The 26,176-nt window shown below is 37.5% G+C and overlaps 1 protein-coding gene and 1 long non-coding RNA gene across 2 annotated transcripts in view; both read right to left on the bottom strand.

The window, feature by feature from the left end:
- Positions 1 to 26,176, bottom strand: part of LOC132013875 (uncharacterized) — a 422,962-nt gene that overhangs the window by 146,449 nt on the left and 250,337 nt on the right. The gene's annotated exons all lie outside the window — the stretch shown is intronic.
- The window catches only part of DCHS2 (dachsous cadherin-related 2), a 258,187-nt gene that overhangs the window by 26,428 nt on the left and 205,583 nt on the right, over positions 1 to 26,176 (bottom strand). Inside the window, exon 14 of the mRNA XM_059394233.1 lies at positions 7,123 to 7,236. Coding sequence (XP_059250216.1) covers positions 7,123 to 7,236 — 114 coding nt within the window. The remainder of the gene's footprint in view (positions 1 to 7,122; positions 7,237 to 26,176) is intronic.

The following is a 26,176-nucleotide window of genomic DNA, read 5'->3' as shown; positions in this document are numbered from 1 at the left end:
TTCTTACGCATTAGCGCACCAGTTCTAGAATAACTTGAGAATGAAGTTGCGGTACTCTTTTCTTTCTCATATCTGTACACATGTAGTGTTTGCTCTAGTAACAAAATACACATTGAAATGAGTTTAAGATCTTCAAATGCTCAACTGCTTGGTAGCATAATCAGGTAATTTCAATCCAATACAAACTCAACACATTCATAGAAATATACCCAAAGCAGAATGGGATAAATATTTATGTTATCCAAAATTTTGAAACTATCTCCTGCTAAAACCACTTCCTTGACACATGGCAAGTTCAATCATTTTTGTTTTATGTCAACCTACCAAATTCATGGGATGAATGCTACCATTTGTTATCTAGTTATACAAGAAAAACTCCAACATTCTTGCTGGTGTAGACAGTGAGTAGTAGATTCTTTTAGGCTGATGTGACAAGGTGTTTGAACACAAAAGTAAACCTTTGGTTTGGGACTGTGGGACAGAGAAAACACTGGCACAAATGGGCAGAAAATGTGGTTCTCCTCAGAGATCCTTTTTATCAGAACTTACTTATTCAGTAACTAATAAAATGGCTTTCTCACATTTTTACCCTGAAGAAGAGTAACCACAACCTTAAAGATCTTTGTTGATTTATCATACACACCAGTTTTCTGTTTTAACTGGTATATGGCTTAAAATACATATACTCATAAAACCTATGTTAGGAAGCTTTGCACACAAGCTTGAAGATTATGTGCCAAAGGTGACATGAATGATGAATTTAGTATCATAATTAAAAGTTTTTAAAAAGGTTTCTTGACAGTTATATGGAAAACCTCATAACAAAAACAACTAAAATGCTGGATAAATTATGTGTGTGTTGAAATGCATTATTGAGTTGGTATCCTAGTAAGGAATCCTCAGAGAACCAAAAAGAACTGAAAACATTAATCCAAACAAAAGCTCACTTTTGTTCCAAGGGTCTATAACACAACCTTCTTCCTTGAGATAGCTGCATAGAGCAGGAGAGCATAGAGCACAGAGCTGCATAGAGCATGAGAAACAAGGGAAGAAGCCTAAACCCACAAAAGTTTGAAGAGTCTAGTAGGAAAACCAGAACAAAGCTATGAACCGAAAGACTACATATGTTCCAAATGAGTAATCAATATTTAAAAAACAGAAACAAGTTCAAAATGGATGCACAGAAACCTGCTTTTCTTGACCTTGGTGTTGGCTGGAAGGGAAAAAAATCACTGCTCTAAATTCATTAACTTAAGCCTGAATTTATGGTATCCATACTACCACAGCTATATGTTTTTAAAACTCTCAGTTATTACATTTAGGCTAGTCTTTGCTTGATGATATACCCAGATGATCTGCAGAAGGAAAACAAATCCTCTCTAAAGGGCACAAATTCAACCCAGTCTTCAAAGAACGCTCAGCAAAAACGTTTTAAGGGCAATGAGCAGCTCATAAGTAACAAGCATGGAAATCACAGAGAAACAAGGCACCCATGGATGAGAGCTGGCAAACCTATGGAAAGCTGAATAAATCTTCAAAGACTTAAAATGTTGGATTATTGCACAGAGGATGTGGAATTATTGCATATGTTTAAATGCATGAAAAGGAAGCTTAGAAACATGAGCAAGGAAGAAGAATTTACTTTTTTACAGGCATCTAGTTATGGAATGAATAAATCAGGGGGTTAAAAGGTGCAACATAGGGAATATAGTCACTGATGCTATAATAAAGTTATGCAATGACAGATGGTAGCTACACTTGTGGTAAGAGTAGGATTACACATAAACTTGTTGAATCACTATGTTAACACCTGAAACTAATGTAACATTGTGTGTCAACTGTACCTCAACTTTTTAAAAAAGACTATTTTTTTTTATAAGACCAAGAATTGTTGATAAAGAACCAAAGAGGACTTCTGGAAATAAAAAATATATTTTCCTAGATTGAAGAAATTGGGACAAGGAGATGAAAAACATGCAAAAGAGATATAGGAAAGAGTGTCTGGCTCAATACCTGTGTAAGTGGAATTGCCAAAACAATACAAATAAATGGTATTTAGATCAACAGCTAACTTCCTTAAAAAAAAAAGAAAAGATTCTACTTATTTGACAGAGAGACACACAGTGAGAGATGGAACACGAGCATGGGGAGTGGGAGAGGGAGAAGCAGGTTTCCCTCCAGCAGGGAGCCCGATGTGGGACTTGATCCCAGGACACTGGGACCATGACTTGAGTTGAAGGCAGATGCTTAACGACTGAGCCACCCAGGTGCCCCAACAGCTGACTGCTTAATGCAACAATTGGAAACCAGAAAGCAGTGGGATAATACCTTAAATATGATGGGAGGAAAAACTGTACACTTAGAATTCTAAGACCAGCAAACATAATTTTTAAAAACAAGAACTAAATAAAGTCATTTTTAGACAATCAAATCCTGAGCAAGTTTTACTACAATAGACCCTCACTACAGGATATACTTCAGGTAGAAGGAAAATGACACAAGAGGCAAATCTAATATGTAAGAACAGTTAGCAAGGAAGCACAGAAATCTATTTAATGACATTAGTAATGTCTAATTGAAAAGAAATACAATTGTGGCCCACCAGAGCTTATAAATTGAAAAAAGGTGGCACCTGGGTAGCTCAGTGAGTTAAGCCACTGCCTCCGGCTCAGGTCATGATCTCAGGGTCCTGGGATCGGGCCCTCTATCAGGCTCTCTGCTCAGCAGGGAGTCTGCTTCCCTGCCGCCCAGGCCTGCCTCTCTGCCTACTTGTGACCTCTCTCTCTCTGTCAAATAAATAAATAAATAAATCTTTAAAAAAATAGGTTGAAAAAGGGATATCTGGAGATACAGAATTCTAAGTCTCATGTATTATTCAGGCGCAGGCTATTGATTAGACTTCAATGATACATGTAAAAATAGCTAGGCTAACCACTAAAAGAAGATAAATAGCCTATACAATTGCAGCAAACACAGGGGAAAATGGTCAACTTTAGGTAATGATCATATATGTTGAATGCTCAGAAAACTATTAGAATCAATAGGAGTTTATAGGTTTGCAGATATGAAATCAAACTATAAAAGCCAATTTCAAGTCTAGTTAATAGCACTGTCATAAAAAGCATTTTTTTTGCTTACTTTAGCAAGAAAAAGTGTAAAGGATTTAGACCACATCTAACAAAAACTGTGCAAACCGGCTATTAAAAAAATTAAAACATTATTAAAATATACTTAAGGAAACAATGGATGTGATTTTCTATATTATCCTGAATTAGAAGACAATACTATAAAGATACAGGCTTTCCCTGGACTGATATTTAGAATTAATACAATTCTAACAAAAAATTCTAGTAACCTAAATGTCTGTTGATGGATAAATAGACAAAGTGTCATGTCAACATACAATGGCAAATTATTCAGTCTCCACAGAGAAAATACCACCATACGTGAAAACATAGATGAACCCTGAGGACAGTAAATTGAGCGGAATAAGCCAGTCACAGAAACATAAATATGGCATGCTTCCACTTACATGATATATCTAAAACAGTCAAACTCCTAGAGGCAGAGAATAGAATGGTGGTTGCCAGGTGCCATGGGGGAGGGGCGATGCCGATGGAGGTGCTGTTCAGTGGGTATGAACTTTCAGTTAGGCAAGATGCCTAAGTTCTAGAAATCTGCTGGACAACACTGTGTCTAGAGTTGGCAGTACTGTACTGTACACACCTCTAATTTTGCTGAGAATGTAGATCTCATGTGAAATGTTCTTACCACAGTTAAAAAGAAAAGAAGAGTTTTGTAGATGATTATTAGTTACAATGCACTGCTATACAGGGCTTTGTGAGGATAATTTGACCTGATGACTTAATTACTTAAATTCTAGATTGAGGCCATGAAATTGTTTTGGACATTTTCTTTGCTAATTAGAGTGAGGTTTCACCTGAAATCAAATGGGCATATCATGATTAGCTTGTTTTCATGCATGCAAGGTGTGAATAGCTCTTATATCACCCAAAGACTTATGAATAAATCTCCTTTCCTTGGGAAAAAAAAAATCCCAATAGGCATATGTGTGTGTGCGCATACACATGTGTGTATGTACGTATGTATGTGCATATGTGTGTGCATATGTGTGTACATGTGTGTGTGAAAACATGGCAAGTGGATTCAATGATTCATATTAGTGCAAGGAGTCAATAACAGCTAATATACTCATGAAGAATATGAGAATAGGCTGCTTCCTTGGTATGAAGACTGATTATAAAGTCTCTGTGATTGAAGAAGTGTGGTATTGGTGTGTGTATAGACCAAGAGGTGAATGCAAAGGAGTCAAGGATCCTGTAGAGTTATGGAAACAACATATGACAGCGGGGGTATTTCAAGTCACAGGTGAAGGTTATTGCCACTGGAATTACTGGTAATCTTCTTAAAAAAAAAAGGAAAACAAGAAGAAAAAGAGAATGTTTTACTCATCTAAAAGAGGAAAATAAATTCTAGATTCACTATAGATGTAAACGTGAAACAAAAGAAAACTATTAAAACTTTAAAAAGACAATGTAACAGTATTTTCTTGATCTCAGTATAGGGAAGAGTTTCTTCACTTACAAGATGGGAAAATCATAAAGTAAAACACTGATTAATTCTAACCCCTCAAAATAAAAATGTACCAGTAAAAGAGTGAAAGACAAGTCACAATCTAAATAATATTTGCAACAAAAAACAGACAAAGGGGAAATGCTAGTGAAATATATTAAAAATCCTTACACTTCAGAAAGAGAAACACAACACAGAAAAAATAGACAAAGTGTATCAATATGCATTTCATATGGGAGAAAACAAAAATGGCCAATACACTGTGAAAAAAATACTCACATTCATTAGTAATAAAGAAATGCTAATTACAACCACAGCAAGATACCATTTCACACCCACCAGATTGGCAATAGAAAATAGGGCGTAAACAACCTTGATAGCTCTCATTCAGGGCTGGTGGAATGTGAAGTGGGACAAACCACTTCATAAAACAATTTGGCACTATCTGTAATGCTGAACATATGTATCCTCTGATGTATACGCCCAGCCTAGGCTCTGGGGCCTGGAGAACTCCTCACATATGCACCAGAAGACACGTATGAGGTTGTTCCTCACAGCGCTTGTTATTATATCCCCAGACAGGAAAACCTCACTGTCCATCAATGGTGGAATGGATAAATAAGTTGTGACACAGACTTAAAACAGAAGGCCATAAAGAACTGAAAACGAAAGAGACCCATCTGCATGCATTAATATGAAAGATTCTAATTTTGAATTAAAAGAATTGAATCCCAATAAAATAACACAGATGATGAATCCATTTACATAAAATTCAGATATGAACCAAATTAAACAGTTTTATTGTATAGAAATGCATTTACGATAAGTCACAAGGGAATGATTATCCCTGGAAGTGGGGATACAAGTCAGCCTGCAGCAGTGGACAGAAAGGAAGCAATCAGAAAAGGGCTCCAAGTGGATGATAATGACTGTGTTCTGGTTTATAACCTTGGCAGCAGGTACGTACCTTCTTTGTATTCCTCTTTAATGTGTGCCTAGGTTTAGGAACTACAAACCACAGTCAAAGTGTTGAGCAAAAGAATCAAGTCATAGACGAGAGGACATTAGCAGGATTCTATCATGATCTTTAAGTAAAAGGTAAAAGGTAAGGTAAAAGGACATAACACATCATTTAGAGATTCAGACACAGTTGGAAAATTATCAAGAAAGAAAGGCAGCGATCAAAGCCAAATTCACATGACTGGTTATGGATTGCCTTGGGTCAAAGAAGAGAGACATGATGGGGAAGGATACAGAGGGAATTCCTGAGGTTCTAGTAATGTCTCATCTCTGGAGATGGATGGCACCTACATGTCCATTAAACAGTTTTCTACATTTTAGCATATCATCTTGCAGCTGTTTCACAACAAACTTGTGAAATAAATAACATAAATAAGTATTTAATTGTAAAGTGGAGAGTCTCTTTGGACTAACCCTAGGCATATTTTATCTGAATTTTCATTAGACACTCCAGAAAAAATAAGACCACGCCTAGGCCGTGTTAAGGGTGAGGTGGCAGAAGGATGGGCGTAGCCTGGAAAATTGTACTGCTACTCTCCTTCTTTCTAAACGTTCTAATCTCATTTCCTTTCCCAGGACCTTCCGACAGGTAGACTGTTAGAAGCTTAAGACTGGGTGATGTTCACAGATGGCTCTCTTATCAACAAGCTTCCTGTGCCACCCTCTAACCAAATGATGGGGCAAAGAGATGAAGAGCTAGCAGGCTACCTCAGAAAGGCTGTCGACCAAAGATGGCACGGACAAAGAGTCATAACACTACCCAGGATGAGGCAGCCTTTGCTTAAGAAACAAGTCCCTCTCAATTTTTCCCATGTGCATGTAGTACAGATTACATAAGGCAGTTGTATGCTAATACAGAAATTATTAAAAACATTCTTCTTGAGGTTTGACAATGCAACAGTAGATATGTATCTACTACATAGTTGTTAGTCAAAAAAGTATGTTTCAAATAATCAATTGGTATTCATTTAAAACACAATAATGGTCTTATTAAAGTTAAATTTAATACATGCTGTATTTGGAAGTAATTTCTTTACCACCACATAGAAACTTCTCCAGCTGTCCTTTTTTGTTGCATTGTTGACATTCAGTGGCGAATTAGAAAAATCTCGTGATGAAAATGCCCTATGGCTAGACATGTGTGGTTGTTTTCAGTTCAAACTCAGTATTGATGTCTCCCTCCTATATCTCCCATTTTCCCAAATAGATGAGTAAATTATAAGTAGAAACCAGTTTATCTTCAAAAATTTGGGGGTAGGCTAGGGACTGCCTAATTTGGAAATGTGAAGAACAGGATTCTTAGCAAGTACATGTAAACAAATAAGTAGTCTTAATTTCCCACACTTTCTTCACAGCTACCATAAAAAATTCTTTCTTCTTTACCTTTTAAATTACTTACCTCTAATTTTTCTATCTTTCAAATTTTGAGTTTCCTTTGCAGAAGTATTTCTTACTAATAACATTAAATGGAGCAGGAAAAAAAGCTATTACAGGAGAGAAAAGGATCACCTGAGTTGGAGCACAGAGAAAAAACTCCATCTTCATTTCCACTAAAAATGGAATATTTAATGCTGTCTTGTATTGGGTCAGGAGCAACAGCTTTCACAGTCATAATAGAAGTACCTGTAAAAATTAGTTTAAAAAAAAGAAAGAAAGAACTTTAGGAAAAGAGAATTTCAGGGAAAAACAAGAACAAACACTGGGTATTTATTATTTGCCTACTACCTTTTCATTTGTTCATTCATTCAGTAATTAGTCATTGAGTGTCTTCAATAAGCGAGATCCCATGCTAAGTACGGGAGACAGAGTGACAAATAAGCTAGGAAAGATCTCTATCTTACAGTGATTATGAACTAAAGGAAGCAGACAGATAATAAACCATTAAGCAAATACATAATCAAAGTAGATTTCAGATGTGCTAAGTTCCCTGGAAGAAAAAAACCCAATGTAATGTGATAGAAAACACACTTTTATGGAGGGAGGGCCAACATAACATTTCAAGTTATAGGGAACAAACTGATTACCAGCATGAAAGAAGAATTAGCAAGCACAGATAGACGCAATGACATAATTGGTGTGATGAGATCTGGGATTTCACTGGAAGGTTCTCAAGAATCCATTCTGGCCTCAAGTTAGCACTTTTGTTGTCCTCGTGTAATATCTCATGCCATTTGCTGTTCACCTCTGTTTTACTTTGTATCCTGGTTCCCATTTGTCTTCCTCCTTTAACTGCCTGTCCTTTTAAATTATTTTTTTATTTAATCAACTTTATTGAAGTCATATTTACATACAATAATACACACATGTTTTAAGCATACAGTTATATATGTATACAGTTTTAACAGCTCTATACACCTGTGTAACCACCATCAGAATCAAGATGTAGAATATTTCCATCACTCCAAAAAATTCCCTCTTGACTTTTTGCAATCAGTTTTCTCTTAGTTCTGGTCCTGGGCAATTACTGATTTACTTTCTGTTTGTTTTGCCTCTAAAATTTTATACACATAAAAATTATACAGTATCTCTCTTTTGATCAGCGTTGTCTTTTAGGAATCCAAACATGTGTTATTCTGTGTTTTAAGAGCACATTACAGTTTTATTGTAGAGTGTATTCTACTGAATGGACATACCATAGTGTGTTGATCCACTTTTCCACAGATGGACATTTGGATTGTTTTCAGTTTAGGGCTATTATGAATAAAGCTGCTATGGGCATCCATGTAATAGTGTTTGTGTGGACACATGTTTTCATTCCTGTTGGGGAAACACCTAGTGTGAGTGTGTGTTTAACTTTATAAAAACTGCCAAGCTATTTTCCAAAGTGCGGCTATGCCATGTTACATTCCTGCTAGCAACACATGAGAATTCTGGCTGCTCCATATTCCCTGGTATTGTCAGTCTTTTTAATATTGGTCACTCTAGTGGATGTGTGGTAGGTATCTCACCATGGTTTTAATTTTAATTTCCCTGATGTCTGATGATATTGTGAATCTTTTCATGTGTTTGTTGGTCATTTTCACTCTTTTTTAAGATTCATCTTTGTTCTTTGGTTCTTGTTCTTTATTTACCCTCAACTTCCGGGAAACTTTTTCATAGTTCTTTACTAGTCCTAATTGTCTTATCTTTGGCCTATAACTTACAGCATCTAATTTGGATGCCCACTCTGGCAGTGTCCCCTGCCTCTCCTCTTACTTTCACGCTCCCTGGCAGGATGTCATCTGTTGGCCAAGATAGCAAGTGGGAGATGGGAAAGCAGTGGGCCCTTCAAGAGGCCCTCTGACTGCTGAGTGTGTAGCAATGGGAGCCTGATTTAGGATGATGTCAGCAAGGCACAAGTGGAAAAGTAAAAAGAAGCATTTGATAAGAACACAAATGTTTCATGATGTCAGAGATGAGAACAGAGCAGGGATCATTAACTCAGATGCCTTTGGGTAAAAGTAAGAAGTCTGGACCAAAAAAAGAGCCAGTTGGCTGGAGGAAGTCAGAGACCATCTGATGTGCCTAAACACTCAGCTTCAACGCACCACTGCCAGTAGGGGAGGGAAGCAGGCTTTAGGATGTTTGAAATTCTGGCCTTTTTAAGAGAAGCTCAACAATTCATATTTATTTTCACAAGAAATATCCCTTTTTGTGAATGTCAGAAAATAATTTAATTTAGGGGAAAAACTAAGCCATCATATGGGTCAAACAAAACACAGCTGTGGCCTGAGTCTGCTCATTTACCATCCCTGATAGAGAAGACGAATCTCTCCTTTTTGTTATCAGCCTTTCTAGCACTTAGATTATGGTACTTATTTGTCATCCATGGACTTGTACTGAACATACCCATGGACCGGTCTTATCTTTCCACTAAATTGGACTAAATTCAGTGAAATCACGGAAGGTTTCCTATCTATCTGTTCTATATATTTGTGCAACTCTAGATTAGTTTTGCTTCTAAAATTTCATAGGCTTGAAAAGCCACAAAGTGGCTGCCTTCTTATGCTTACATGCCTTTTTGAGAATCAGTCACATTGTTCTTTATATCAAAAGTTTATTCCTTTGTAAATAGGGGGTGCTCATTAAGTATGAGAAGAAAGAGGTAACAGAGAGGATGGAGGAAGAAAGAGACGGAGATGCTCACTGAAGTGTTCTAGCCTTAAAGGCTCGAAGAACGCCTCTCTACCTACACAGCCCTTCTAAACAGGCAGCAATTATTTAAAAAAAAAATCTGGAGTGGCTGGGTGGTGCAGTAAGTTAAGCCTCTGACTCTTGATTTCAGCTCAGGTCTGTTAGGGTGGTGAGATCAAGCCCCACATAGGGATCCATGCTCAGCTCAGGGTCTGCTTGAATTTCTCTCTCCCTCTTCCTCTGCCCATCCTCACTGGGCTCTCTCTTTCTCTTTCTCTCTCACTGAAATAAATAAATAACTCTTTAAAAAAATAATTAAATAAATTTAAAAATCACTGCTATAATACACTATCTGAGAGTGGGATTTGCAGCAATTAAAAAAATAATCATAACACCTATTCAAGACCTCTGCTGGGCTTCCACATTGACTTCTACTGTGCAGGCCCCAAGGAATAAGCTTGAAAACCATCTTGTACAGGTTACAGCAAAAAAAAAAAAAAATCCCTAAGCCAGGACAAATCAATAGATACTTTTTTTCCTGGATACTTAAAAGGTTTTCACTAAAAAGAAGAGAAGAAAGAAAAGGCACTGGAATAAATGCTATTTTCTCTAGGAGCCTTTTCAACACAACATGCAAAGACCAATGCAATGATCACATACGAAAGGAAACAAGTATGTGGAATTGTTCACAAAACCAAAAAAGCATAAAATAAAATTCATTATGGAGAAAGAACCGGAAAACCCAAACTGGATATATGACGCTCTCTAAAAAACGTTATGTTCAACACAAACTGTGACAAAGTTTTAAAATCTTTTATTGAAGCTTCCAAATGGTGGTTCTTTTCAAGCCATTTTCAAAGTCATTTCGTGACAACATGAAGGATTTTAATTAATCATGGCAGAATCAGGTTGCTGCACATGTTCAGAATCTTTCAAGCTGCACTATAATCTAAGGCTTATTTTATTATATTTTAGGAAACATATTGTTGATAAAAAAACGCCTTCCATTTTCAGCAGGAATATGCCTTTATAGTATGCAGGGTATTTTATCTTTAGTGCTCAATCACAATTCTGCGCTTCCTGATACAATTTCATTTTTAAACATAGGAAATTTTATTTCCACTGGCTTGTCAAATGTTCTCAAGAACGGCAGTAAGAAGATAAACAGCTATGCAGGCAAGATGTACCATCTTGCTGACAGGCTTTTCTCTGAAGCTTAGGATGTTTTAATTATATACCCGATTACAAAACAAAACATGGGCCTCACTTGAATGTAAAAAACAAGGATGAGCACAGAATTGTAAAAAAAGTATCACATATGGACTCCCTCATAAAAGGAATAATCTTATTTTTACTACAAATAAAGTATTAATGATATCAAATGAAATTTTAGTGCAGAAAGAATTCCATTCAAAATACTTTATATACTAAAGTCAGGAAAGAGCTGCAAATATTTATATATGTTCTTCCTCAGATGAAGTTTAAAATTAAGACTGCCCCCCAAAAGAGGAAATAACTAAAAGACCTCGAATCCTTCTATGTCTTGGCTTATCCATGCTAATTTTACTTAATTTACTTAATTTATTTTTTAAAGATTTATTTTTAAGTAATCTCTGTACCCAACATGGGACTGGAACCCACAAGATCAAGAGTTGCAGGCTCCACTGACTGAGCCAGCCAAACACCCCAGCTTTTTGTGTACATTTTATGTATGTATGTATGTATTTGAGAGAAAGAGAGAAAGAGAAAGCATGCTCACTGGGGGAGGAGCAGAAGAAGAGGGACAGAGAGAATTTCAAGCAGCCTGTCATGGGGCTTGATCTGAGCATGGAGCATGGAACCTATCCTGGGGCTTGAACTCATAGCCTTGAGATCAGGACCTGAGCTAAAATCAAAAGTCAGATGTTCAACCAACTGAGCCATCCAAGTGCTCCATGCACATTTTAGATGAAAGTCTGCCTCTGGGCATCTAGAGAAGATTTACAATTACTGGTCATTTCATACCAAGGTAGAAACGATAAAATGAAAACCAACACTGTACCTTTAATTCCCATGAGGCAAGTGAAATACAGAAAAATTTGCATTTTCAGCTTTTATGAATTTCACTATAAGTCTAATATGGCATCAAAAAGTATAATACATTAAGTGTTCTTGTGTTTTTCTTCTTTACAATCAGTTAAAAAACTAATATCATCTATAGCAACAATGAACTATTTAACAGAATTACGTAATGGTTAATGTTCGTGGCTAGAAAAATCAATATTCATGGATGTATTTAGGTAAAATAATAATACAAACATTTTATTCAGAGCTGTTCATAGTAAGTACTTCTAGAGTTTTACTTTTGTCACTTCTAAGCAATGCAAGAATTTTCTTACTGATGACTGACTTGAGATTTTTTTAAATGTTTGGATGATTTTGAATTGTTCATTCTCTTTTAATCATCCAGCCACTGAAATGCTGAACATATTTCAGACCTTTAAGAAAGCTGGAAGTGAGATCAGCAAGATGGCTGATTGAAGCCCAAAACCTCATCCCCTATAGAGAAACTGAATGAACAACAACAGTGTATGGCCCAAAAAGCTTTTATGAAAACTCCAAGCCAGAAGGGTGTGGTATGATATATTTCTAGTGCTGAAAGAAAAAAACTTTCACCAAGAATACTATATCCAGCAAAACTGCCCTTCAGAGATGAGAAAGAAAGATCTTCTCAGATAAACAAAAGCTGAGAGAGTTTACCACTACTAAAGCTGCATGACTAGAAATGTTAATTAAAAGCTTCCAGTTGAGATGAATGGGCACTGGACAGCAAGGTGAAAGCATATGAATATACGAAGCTCTCTGGTAAAGGTAAATATATAGACATATACCGAATCTCATAACACTGTAATAGTCGTGCATATATCACTTTTAATTCTGGTGTAAAATTTAAGAGATGAAAGCATAAAAAACTATAACTATAAAACTATTTGACTGGAGGGGCGCCTGGGTGGCTCAGTGGGTTAAGCCGCTGCCTTCGGCTCAGGTCATGATCTCAGGGTCCTGGGATCGAGTCCCGCATCGGGCTCTCTGCTCAGCAGGGAGCCTGCTTCCTCCTCTTCCTCTCTGCCTACTTATGATCTCTCTCTGTCAAATAAATAAATAAAATCTTTTAAAAAAAAACTATTTGACTGGATAAAAATATAAAAAGATGTATTTATGAAATCAGTAACATAAGGTGGGAAGGAGAAGTAAAGGGACAGATTTTTTTTTTTGGATATGATTAAAGTTAAGTTGCTACTAGTTTAAAACACTGTTAAAACTGTAAGATGTATTATGTAACCCCCATTGTAACCACAAAGAAAACTATCTGTAGAAGAAACACAAAAGGAAATAAGGGACTCAAAATGTGTCACTACAAAACAACAACAACAACAACAACAACAAAAAAACCATTGAAACACAAGGGAAGGCAGCAAGAGAAGAGAAGAAGAACAAAATGAAAAACATACAGAAAATACTTCAAAAATGGCAGTACCAAGTCCTTCCCTATCAGTAATTTTTAAAAAATGTAAGTGGATGAAACTCTCCCATCAAGAAGCATGGAACAGCTGAATGGATTAATAAAAACAAGATCCAAGTATATGCTCCTCCCTAGAAACACACTCTAGACATCCAGATGGATATAGGCTGCAGGAGGAAAGACTGAAAGAGACAGTCCATGCAAATAGGATTCAAAGGCAGTAAGGGTGGTTATACTTAATATCAGACTAAATAGAAGAATGTTACATAAAAAGTTCTATTCACCAGGAAGATACAGCAACTACAAATATATATGTGCCTAACAGCACAGCACCTAAATATGTGAAGAAAACTGACAGAATTGAAGGGAGAAACAGACAGTGACACAATAACAGTAGAAAATTTCAATACTTCACTTTGAATAATGGATAGAGAAACCAGATAGATCAGTAAGGAAATGGAGGACTTGAATAACATCATAGACTAACTGGACCTAAGAGACATAGACAGAACCGTCCAGCCAACAACAGCAGAATAATCATTCCCAAGTATTACACATTCCCATATACACACTCAAGAGCACATGGAATATTCTCCAGGACAGATCACATGTTAGGGCACAGCACTAGTTTTAACAACTTTAAGAATATTAAAATCGTACCAAGAAACATTATGATGGAATGAAAGTAGAAAGGAAAACTGGACTATTCATAAATATAAGGAAATTAAATAGCATACTCTTGAGCAATTAGTAGGTCAAGGAAGAAAGCTAAAGGGTAATTAGATAATATTGTGAGACAAATGAAACAAAAGCACAACATACCAAACATGGGCTGTAGCAAAAGCAAGACCAAGAGGGAATTTTATAGCAATAAATGTCTACACTACAAAAAGAAGAAAGAGGGGCACCTGCATGGCTCAGTTGGTTAAGCAGCCAACTCTTGATTTCTGGTCAGGTCATGATCTTAGGGTCCTGGGATCCGCTGGCATCAGGCTCTGTGCTCAGCGGGGAGTCTGACTAAGAATTCTCTATCTCTTCCTCTCTCCTCTGCCCCTTTCTTCCTCCCTCACCCTTAAATAAATCTTTAAAAAGAAGAAGAAAAAGAAAAAGAAGAAGAAGAGAGACTGCAAATAAACATCCTAACTTTACAACTCAAGGAACTAGAAAAAGGAACAAACTAAAAGCAAACTGGGCAGAAAGAAATAAATAATGAATATTAGAACAGAAATAAGTGGAATGGGGCACCTAAGTGGCTCAGTCATTTGGCGACTGCCTTTGACTCAGGTCATGAATCCAGGGTCCTGGGATGGAGCCCCACATCAGGCTCCCTGCTGAGCAGGAAACCTGCTTCCTCCTTTCCCACTCCTCCTAACTGTGTTCCCTCTCTTGCTGTGTCTCTCTCTGTCAAATAAATAAGAAATACGTGGAATAGAGAGTAAAGAACAAGACAAAAATTTAAAAAAAACTTTAGTTTTTTAAAAGTTTTTTTAAAAACTTTAGTTTTTTAAAAAGACTTTATTTATTGATTTGAGAAAGAAAGAGATCATGAGCGTGTGCTCACCCTTGAGCATGAAGAGAGGGGAGGGGCATAAGGAGAGGGATAGGGAGAAGCAGACTCCCCGCTGAGCAGGGAGCCTGACATGGGGCTCCATCCCAGGACCCTTAGGTCATGACCTGAGCCAAAGGCAGATGCTTAACTGACTGACACACCCAGGTGCCCTGAAACTAAAAGTCAGCAAAATTGACAAATCTTTAGCCTGGACAAAAAAAGTAAGAAGACTCAAGTAATAAAAATCAGAAATGGAAAAGAAGATATTACAAATGATGCCACAGAAACAAAAGGTATCATAAGAGACTACTATGAACAATGATACACCAACAAATAAGATAGCCTGGGAGAAAAGAATACATTTCTAGAAACACACATTCTATCAAAATTGAGTCTAAAGAAAGAAAAAAACTCTGAAGAGATTTATAACTAGTAAGGAAATTGAATCAATAATCAAAAACTTCTCTATAAAGAGGACCAGATGGCTTCACTGATGAATTCTACAAACCATTTAAAGAATAATTAACACAAGTCTTTCTCAAACTCTTCCAAAAAATTGAAGATAACCCTTGCAAACATATTTTATGAGGCCAGCATTATTCTGATACCAAAACCAGAAATACCATGAGGAAACTACAGAGTAATATCCCCGATGAATCTAGAAGACAAGATATTCAATACAATTTAGCAAACTGGATGCAACAGCACATTAAAAGGATCGTATATCATAACAATGTGGGATTTAGCCCTGGGAAGTGACGATGGTTCAATGTATAAAAATCAATGTGATACACCACTTTAGCAGAATAAAGAATAAAAATCACATGATCATCTGAATACATGCAGAAAAAGCATTTGGCAAAGTTCAACACACTCATGATAAACACACTCGATAAACTAGGAACATAAAGAAATTACCATATGTAATAAAGGCCATAGATGCAAAACCCATAACTCTAACATCCTATTCAACAGTGAAATCCAAAAGCTTTTCAACCAGGAATAAGGCAAGAATGCCCACTCTTACCACTTCTAAACAACATAGTACTGAAAGTCCTAGCTAGAGAAATCAAGCTTTGAAATTAAAAGCATCAAAATTGGAAAAAAAAAATGGTCAGTGACATGATCTTATATATAGAAAACCCTATAGATTACACGTGCATGCACACACACAGAATTGATGAATGAATTTAGCAAAACTGTAGAATACAAAATCACCACACAAAAATCAGCTGTGTTTCTATGCACTAACAGTGCATGATCTGAAAAAGAAATTAGGAAAACAATCCCATTTATAGTAGCATGAAAAAAAAATAGGATAAACTTAACCAAGGAGGCAAAAGTCTTGTTCACTAAAAACTACAAAATATTGCTAAAATAAATTATAGAAGACACAAATAAAGGGGGAAATATTCTGTGTTCATGGAATGTAAGACTTATTGTTCATGGAGTACAAGACTTACTATGAACAAAACAATCTACAGAATCAATGTAATCCATATCAAAATACCAACAATATTTTTTACAGAAATAGAAAACAAGAATTTTAAAATATGCATGGAATCTTAAATTACTCCAAATAGCCAAAACACTCTTGAGGGGGAAAAAAAAAAGCTACAGGTTTCACATTTACTAACTTGAGCTGTACAGAGATATGGCAATCAAAACAGTGTGGCACTGATACAAAGACAGATACATAGAGACCAATGGAACAGAACAGAGATCCCAGGAAAAAACCCCTCATCTGTATTTTCAAATGATCTTGGCAAAGGTGCCAAAGCTACACAATGGGGATAGGTCAGTCTTTTTAACAAATGGTTTCAGCTATCCACATTCTAAAGAATGTATTTGGACCTCTACCTTAACAGATATTCAAAAATTAGGTCAAAATGGATTAAAAACCGAAGTGTAACACATGAAACTGTAAATCTTCTAGAAGATTTAGGGGGAATGCTTCCTGCCATTGGATTTGGCAATGATTTCTTGGATATGAGAGTAAAAATACAGGCAACCAAAACAAAAATAGATGAATGGGACAACATCAAAATGAAAAGCTACTACATAACAAAAGAAACAATCAACAGAGTAAAAGGCAACCTTGGAAAGGGAGAAAATATCTGCAAACCCTCTAAGTGGTAGTGAGTTAATCTCCAAAATACATAAAGCATTTCTTCAACCTATGAGCAAAAAAAAAAAAAAAAATTTCTTTCATGAACAAAGGACGTGAGTAGACATTTCCCCAAAGATAACATAAAAATGACCAACAGGTTTTTCAAAAGATGGTCAACATCACTGATCATCAGGGAAATGCAAATCAGAATCACAATGAGTATCACCTCATACCAGTTAGGATGGCTGCTATAGAACAAAAACAAAAACCAGAAAATAACAAGTGTTGGTGAAGATATGAGGAAACTGGAATCCCTGGACACTCTTGGTGGTTTTACAAAATGGTGTAGCCACTATGGAACACAGTATAAATGTTTCTCTAAAAATTAAAAGTAGAGCTGTCCTACAATCCAGAAATCCCACTGGATGTATATCCAGAGAACTGAAAGCAGGATCTCAAAGAGATGTCTGCACACCCATGTTCACTGCAATGTTATTTACCCAAGAGATAGAAACAACCTAAATGTCCTTCGATGGAGGAGTAGATAAAGAAATGTATAATACACATACAGTGAAGTATTATTCAGCCTTTAAAAAGAAGGAAATTAAAAAAAAAAAAAAAAAAAAGAAGGAAATCCTGGGGCACATGGGTGGCTCAGTTGGTTGAATGACCAGCTCTTGGTTTTGGTTCAGGTCAGGATCTCAGGGACTTGGGCTCCACCCTCAGTGGGGAGTCTGCTTCAGATTCCCTCCCTTTCCCTCCATCCTTCTCCCCTACCCACCCCCCCAGCGTACTCACTCTTTCTTAATTAAATAAATCTTTTTTAAAGGGAGGTAATCCTGTCATAGGCACTGAGGAGCATTGATTTCATAAATAAACCAGTCACAAAAAGACAAATACTTTATGACTCCACTTAGATGAGTTATCTAAAGTAGCCCTACCATTAGAAGCTGAAAGTAGAATGGCAGTTGTTAGGGGCTGGAAGCGTTGAAATGATCTGCTGTCCAATGAGTAGAGCGTTTTAGTTTTAAAAGATGAAAATGTTCTAGAAACCCATTGCACAACAATGGGCCTACCATTATCTCTATTGTACTGTGCACTTAAAAATGGTTATTTACAATGGTGAATTTTGTTATGTGTTCCTTAACACAAATTAAAAAAAAAAGGAAGTTGATTTTTCCCTCCCACCTTCCCATCATCAAAAAATGACTGAACATATGTTACTAAAGCTTTCCAAAAAATTCACCCGTGGGATGAGACAAAGCATGGAAAATCTCAAAACAAATAATTTTCCATAATTTGTGAATAGATGAAAACCATGTTTTAAATAACATAAATGGTATGCAATCTTGAACACATTTGCTTTTGTGAACACCTAAGGAAATAATAGAGGAAGCAATACAACATGCTTATTGACCTTTTATGAGCTTTAGGAAAAGAGAGATATGGAAGAAAACCAATATAGAATTAATACATGAAATGAGAAGTAAACAAAATTAAGTCTGAAATGTATTTTTAGATGGATTACAGATTTTAGTGGCCAAATTTTTTAAAAAAGAGGATTATCTATAAACGGATTGAATCCTTTGAAATGCACTCACAGCAACTTAGAGAAAAGCAGGTGCTAAAGTGATCCCTTGATATTCCTACTATCTCTTTAATTTTGTGATTTTACAGAAGACTATATTTAAAGACTGAGCTTGAGAATTTTCAGTGTTGCTTCAATATTGGATCAGACTCCAGATCTTGTCTGTGGACCCCATGCTGCTAGTCTCCCCTCATTTGCCAGCGATTCCCTGTCTCGTCTGTATCCCTAGGTTGATAACCAGACTTCAAATTTCCTTCATTTTCAAGAGATATCCTTTTTCTTTGCAGCTCCCAAGCCAGCCAGAATCCAGAGCCTGCCTGTGTCCAGAAAGAAAGGTTGCACAATTTTTCTATGCGAGTGATTCTTGACTTCAGTTATTAGATATCTGGCATATTTCTAGATACTTCAAGAAACAATCCAAATGTCTCCCCAAAAATCTTAAAAAATATGCTTTACTTAGATTAAAGAGATGCCTGTTAAGATGTTTTTAGTTGCCACATAATGAGTACAGTACTAAACTATTTAAATGATTCCATTTGACTGTGGCAGCTTTAGGAAGATGTACTGCTGTCCTCGTAATACATAAATCTGAAACCAAGTTTCAACATCCAGAAATAATAGATGCTAATTGAAAACAAAAAAGGAAATAGAGGAAATCCTGATATTTTTACATGTTTTATTCTGCTTTACTAAAAGATAAATGACATTTCTTGGTAAACTTCACAGTGCTATCAATCACAAACATCCGAATCTCTCCCAGCTTTCGAAAAAAGAACAAAATGCCGCTCTGATCTTCAGGACTCTTCAAGCCATTGCCACATTCCTTTGTCACCCTTCATGGCCCAGCTTTGTGAAAACAGACTGAGTTCTCCACTCCCCCCCGCCCCAATTTGCTCTGCACTTCCCTGTACTTTGGCTTCTAAAATAAAAGTTCTAGACACTTCATTCTCCCTACTGTTCCCCATCCTCTCCAAAGTTACTAAATTTTATTTGGCTGCACACAGTTTCTGGAAACAGCCACAGTTAACTCTGGAGAGCATTTAGGTGGTCTCAGCTCCTGGTTTCTATTCTTGGCCAAATCCTGAACTGTTTTACCAGAGCAAACTTGTTCTCCAGACTTTCCTTTCTGGACTCTCCCAGCTCCTGATGTGGCTAGTTGTGTCATTTTCTTTTATTATCTTATCCTTTGTATTTGATGCATAGACTTAATTTTTTAAGAAGTACCTTCTTCTCTACCATGTTCTTATCTCCTCATGCCAAGATGACATCCTTAGACTACCTCAGGCAACATTCCTCAACTCCAAGGGTGAGAGGTTCTTTGAGTACTGGGTGACAGCCCATCACCTCATGCACTTCCCCTTTGGGGACAGGCCTCTGACAGAGCTAGCTGTCACATTTCAGTCCATATCTCATCTAATCTCTACTGCCAATTAGCAATTGTTGACCACCACTTCCTGCTTCTTGAATGAGTCGCTTTCCTGTCCAACACTACCCTCCCAGGAATTATCAGTGGTGCCCCTGCCAGCCCCCCAACCTCAGTCTCTTGGTAGATACATTACTTCAACCCCTGTAAAATATTGCCATTACTTTGGATTTCTTCTAGACCTTCTGTCTAGCCCTTCCCTTGGCCTGTGTGCGTAATTATGTGGAAGTTTCCACCAATTCACAATGTCTGGTATATCTTCAAAAATCTCATTTAATTGGTTGGGGTTGTGGATGTCTAGGTAGTAGTAATTTTTAAAAGCTCCCCAGGTGTCTCTATGGTTATTTACCACATGGATTACTACAGCACCCTCCTAACTCCGATCTCTCCCCAGGCCTTCACCAGACCTCCAAAGTCAGCTAGATATAAAAGCTGTTTTGTCACTCTTTTGGTAATTTAAAGGCCATCAACATCACACTGGAAAGCTCACAAGAGCCTCTACAACTGTTTAGGATTAACAAGCAACTATCTGATTATGAGCTTGGCTTCCTGTGTCCTTTGTTCTACAAAGAAAGACCAGATCATCCTGGCATAACTATTGTAATCCACTTGGCAATCATAGTTCTTCATATACAGAAACACTGACATTCTGACCTATGTATCAGACTCTTTATTATTTGTTAGTATGTCCCAAGCCTGGGGGAAGAACTCCCTGGCCTGTTAATAAAATGAGGTCTTGAACCTATAATGGCTTAGGCCCAGGTATAAGACAGGTTAATTTGCAAAGATGAAAGCTGCCTTACAAAGCATTTATCTTTTTTTTTTTAATTTGTTTTATTTATTTTAGAGAGAGACAAACAGAGAGAGCATGAGAGAAGGGGCAGAGGGAGAGGGAGAGAGTCTCAAGCAGACTCCCAGCTGAGCATGTAGCCCAATGTGGGCTCAATCTCAGGACCCTGAGCCAAAACCAAGAGTCAAGTCTTAACCAACTGAGCCATGCAGGTACCCCAAGATGTTTCTCTCCATCTGAGACAGGCTAACCCCTTCTAAGGTATTCTTTTCTGTCTCCTCCAGAGCCATCTTAGTGGGAGGACAGGTGAGGAAATTCCACTCTGTTTGTAAACAGCTGGCTAGATAGCACTCACACCACCAAGTTTCATTCAAAATATGAGACTGGCCTTAAATAAAATAATGAAAAAGGGATGACAGGTAATATTTGCTTCTCTTTTTTTCATGATCATAAAAATGTATATGTTGGCCCCTGTTTCAAAGTTCTGGATGACATAAATTATGGGAATTCTTCCCACAACTTCCACAGTTATGGGAAATTTGTCACCTTAAAAAGTACAATTATTATCTTGTGTGGAGTCAGAACTGAGCAGAAGGAAATAATGGGGGTTTAAACACTGCAAGTATTTCACTGTTTTATAGAATAGTTATGTAATAACTAATTGCTCTGGTAGGAATTTGTACCCAGTGAACCTGAGAGAATTCAATGAAGGATTTGAGACAGAGGAGGATAGCAGTAAGAACAATAAAAACAATGACAAGCAGTGTATGGCCTCATTTAATCCTTATAGTAGCCCTGTGAGGAAATCATTATCCTGTCCACTTTACAGGAGGAGAAAGAGAGCTGGTTCACTGTGAGTGTGACCCACTCAGCTACACTAACTTCTCTCACACAATCTGCCACATCCATGTGCCTGGCTTACCGAGTAAGAGCCCAAATTTACTGGATCAGTTGCAAGAGGGCCAGAAAAAGGGGTTGTCCGCTGAACCACCAAGATTAGATTTGTATATGATACAAAATTAAATAAACATAATTGACTAGTTAGAATGCCCCCATGGGTCATCGTGTTTTAATTTTATTTCAACATTTTTAAGGTCTGAGCATTTACTTTCAACTACAGTACCCACACCATTAATAATGTCATTTTTCTCCCTCATGGGAACTAAAAGAAATACATGGAGTTGTAAACAGTCCTCACTGGCAACTGTGACTGCTGATTCAGCCTCATCATCGGAGCACTGAAAGTGAAACAAGAAATAAATGCTGGCTTCTAGAAGGTTCATTTAAATTGTTTAATGGATTGAAACACCACAGACAATGAAGTGGTTTATTTTTCCCTTCAAAAAATTCAGGGCAATTCAATTTCCTCTCACCTGGGTCAAAGAGGAACAGACGCAAGAGTAAAGAGAGGGGAATCACTTGGCTTTCAACTCTCTTCCCCATTGCTGTAGAGGCAGCCTCTCTCTTGGAGGCAAAAGGTATCTGGGAGAGTGACTCTGGGTGAGTAAGTGAACACATCATCACCAACTCTCAAAGAGATTTCACCTATCAAAGAGCTGCTTTTCAAACAGGAACTATACACTGAGCTAGTTATCATTTTAACAGTTGATGTGAAGTTTAGCATTGTCAGTTGATGAATACAATGTTCTTTTTTAAGACTTTTATTTACTTATTTGTCAGAAAGAGAAAGACAGTGTGCAAGCAGGGGGAGTGCCAGGCAGAGGGAGAGGGAGAAGCAAACTCCCCACTAAGCAGGGAGCCAGACATGGGGCTTGATCTCAGGACCCCAGGATCATGACCTGAGCTGAAGGCAGAGGCTTAATTAACTGAGTGCCCCAGGTACCCCCAGATGAATTCAATGTTAATCAAGACTCAAACCTGTGACCTTTCCAAGAAAGAAATTTAAACAAATATAAATACATCCGAGTTATTTTAACTTTTCATTTTCTTAAAAGAATATTTAAATGTTAAAATTAGTTTGGGGTGATGAAAATATATGATAATACAAAAAATAATTCATTCATGATGTCAAGTGATATCTAGTGGTAAGATATTTGAGTAACACACAGAAAATTTAAACTTCCAATAAGCACATGTTTTTTCATTTGAAAATAAATTTAGAGGTGCCTGGGTGGCTCATTCGTTAAGAGTCTGACTTTGGCTCAGGTCATGATCTGGCTCCCTGCTTACTGGGAAGTTTGCTTCTCTTTCTCCCCTCTTCCTACTGCATGCACTCTCTCTCTCCCTTGCTCTCTCTCTCTCTCAAATAAATAAATCTTTTTTTAAAAAGTTTAAAACTGAAGACATCTGTGGGAGGAAATAATCCTGGAAGCTATAAAATTATTAAATAATTTATATCAAGGCCATTCAAGCACTAATCAATGGATTTACAGTCTTTTAAAATCACTGGAATTTAAAAGCAAAACAAAACAAAACACCTTTTGATGTCTATACGATCTGGCAGTCTGAACTGAATTTGGGTCTAGGTGAAGCTTTAGCCTGCTTGAAATGTCCATCAATATGTTACACACCTTGTTAGTGTTTTTCACAGGAGGTTAGGAAACCTTGCTGAACCAGGTGTAGGTTAGTGGCATCTAATCAAATTCAACAGCCTACTTAACTGTCATCTTTTCCTTCTCTTTCTCCTTCCTGTTTGATGCAAAGTTGAGTTTTTCTCTCAGTGTAGACTTTATGACCTTCATATGTCATAGTTAACTCTTCTCAGCAAGGTCCCAACCCGTTGCTTCAGATGTCTTGAAATATACCTACCTGAATGTTTATGCATTCCATATACTCATAATACAACCACAAGTATTTCTAGTTGTCTTAATGTATAAGATTTAATATCTAGATTTTTAGAGCCTTAAGTGTTAATTTAATTCAGTAATTCTAAATACAAGAGGATTAAGAAGGACAGCTCTTATTGGAGGTGAAAGAAAAAAGTGATGTGGACAGCAGGATGAAGGCTTCCTATCCATTAATTCATTAGCTTTCCTGACTGAAGCTCAAACAGGAGGCACACCTTCAGAGGTAAGAAAGTAATTTGTTCTTCACTGTCTTCTGCACTCACTTTTTATCTCAGACTAGGTTACTCTTAACCATATTGATTAATCCAGTAGTGATGGTTGCAAGTACAATGAAGGTGTGCAGATTTGATGAGACACTGCCTGAGTGAGGGGCAAGATGCTAAAATCAAGGTCATTTCCTGCCATAAGGGTCACCTCCTATCAATAGAGTGAACCTATGACATACCAATGAACAACACATGGCAAAAATGAAAACAGGTGGAAATCTTACACTCCCACAGCAGTTTTTATTAGTGTGATTTTAATTCACTCCTGAATTCAACCACAAATGTTATACTTGCTAATCCATAACTTAATTTCATATTGAAATGTTTTCTCTGGGGTGCTTTAGATATTGACTCTTATTTAGGTTTAATTCTGCAAACAAGTTGATTCTGGGTGAGTTGAGAAAGAATCTTCTAGCACTTAGAGAAAGCCCAGGCATGTTACTTGATATTTAGGAATATCATTCACTAACATCACAAAGTTTGATAACAATGATGACATCCAGACTCATTCTTTTGAGGAGTAATATACTTAATGCCTATTACTCGGCTGAATTTATACTGGATGTGAACATTCAATGGTAGTGGTTGGAAACCATATTATGTGAAGGACAACTGAATGACTTAAAGAAGGGGAAACTACGTTAAGTCAAAGTCCCCCAGGTGGTCTGTTAGTCCTTGGACCTCTCTTCCTATTATTCTTGCCCTTGCTTACTCTGGTCCCGTCACACAGTCCTCTTTGTTGTTTACTGAAAAAACCAGGAAAGCTACCACTACATTTTCTCTCTTTTTATTTTAAATACTCTACCTCCAAATATACTGTCTCCTCTCTTGAGGTCTTTGCCCAAATGCGCCTGCTCCATGATGCCCGCCCTTACCTACTATTTAAAACTGCAATTTGCTCCTCACTCCAGACCTCCCAATTCCTTCTTGCTTTTTCTTTACTCAATGGCTTGCTCAGCTCAGCTTTTTCTTTACTCAATGGCTCTTGTCACCATCTAAATACACTATAGTTATTTATCAGGTTCATTGACACTGTCCGTCCATCCCTGCTACTCAAGGACAAGTTCACCAATATATCCCAGTAGAAAAGTACCTGGTACTGGATACTCATTTAAAAAAAAAAATGCTTCAGGGGTGCCTGAGTGGCTCGGTGGATTAGGGTCTCTGCCTTTGGCTTGGGTCATGATCTTAGGGTCCTGGGATCGAGCCCCGCGTTGGGCTCTCCGCTTAGTGGGGAGCCTGCTTCCCTTCCTCTCTCTCTCTGCCTGCCTGTCTGCCTACTTGTGATCTCTGTCAAATAAATAAAACCTTAAATAAATAAATTAATTAAAAAAATAAAAATGCTTCATGGAAAGAGCAAATAAAATATCTGGAAATTGACTGTGTAGAGCAGTGGAGTGTTCCAGAGGGCAGAACTAGATTTATGGAGAGACGGAAAGGATGCAGAGCAAGGTTCCACATACGAATGACTTCCCAAATGAAGAGATTTTCCAATGTTGCCCTGAAGTCAAATCACCTGCAGAGCTTGTTAGAAACAATTCTTGGACTTCAGACCTAATGACGCAGAACCTTCATAAGAGAGTTACAAATCATTTGCTTCACACCCAATTTCAAGAACCCCCTTCTAAACTCTCAGTCACCAAAATATTCAAGGAGAGATGGAAAGACTGAATATCAAAGATGTTTAGAGAAATGTTCATATTTGTACTGCAGACAGAAGGCTGGGCTCAAAGATTCTGTAATTTTTTAAAGATTTTATTTATTTATTTGACGTGAGTGTGGGAGAGAGAGGAGAAGCAGGAGAAGAAGCACAGGAAGTGAGGGAAGTAGCCTGAGCAAGGAGCCTGATGTGGGACTCAATTCCAGGACTTGAGCTGAAGGCAGACACTTAACTGACTGAGCCACCCCAGCATCCCAAAATTCTACAATTTTATCAGATCAATATACTATTTAGAAAATGTTAACTTTACTTTCCATCAGGCTCTGCTCCAGTGTTGGAATGTATGCCTCTTAAGAGTAATAGAAATATAGCTCTGGGGGGAGGAGTCAAGATGGCGGAGAAGTAGCAGGCTGAGACTACTTCAGCTGGCCGGAGATCAGCTAGATAGCTTATCTAAAGATTGCAAACACCTGCAAATCTATCAGCGAATCGAAGAGAAGAAGAACAGCAATTCTGGAAACAGAAAAACAACCACTTTCTGAAAGGTAGGACCGGCGGAGAAGTGAATCCAAAGCAACGGGAAGATAGACCCCAGGGGGAGGGGCCGGCTCCCGGCAAGCGGCGGAGCAACGGCGCACAAAATCAGGACTTTTAAAAGTCTGTTCCACTGAGGGACATCGCTCAAGAGGCTAAACCGGGGTGAAGCCCACGTGGCCTCAGGTCCCGCAGGGTCACAGAAGGATCGGGGGTGTCTG

The sequence above is a fragment of the Mustela nigripes genome, chromosome 1 (assembly GCF_022355385.1).
Source record: "Mustela nigripes isolate SB6536 chromosome 1, MUSNIG.SB6536, whole genome shotgun sequence".
Taxonomy (NCBI): Eukaryota; Metazoa; Chordata; class Mammalia; order Carnivora; family Mustelidae; genus Mustela; species Mustela nigripes.
Note: the sequence above shows the minus strand (reverse complement) of the source record. Positions and strands in the feature narration are given on the sequence as shown.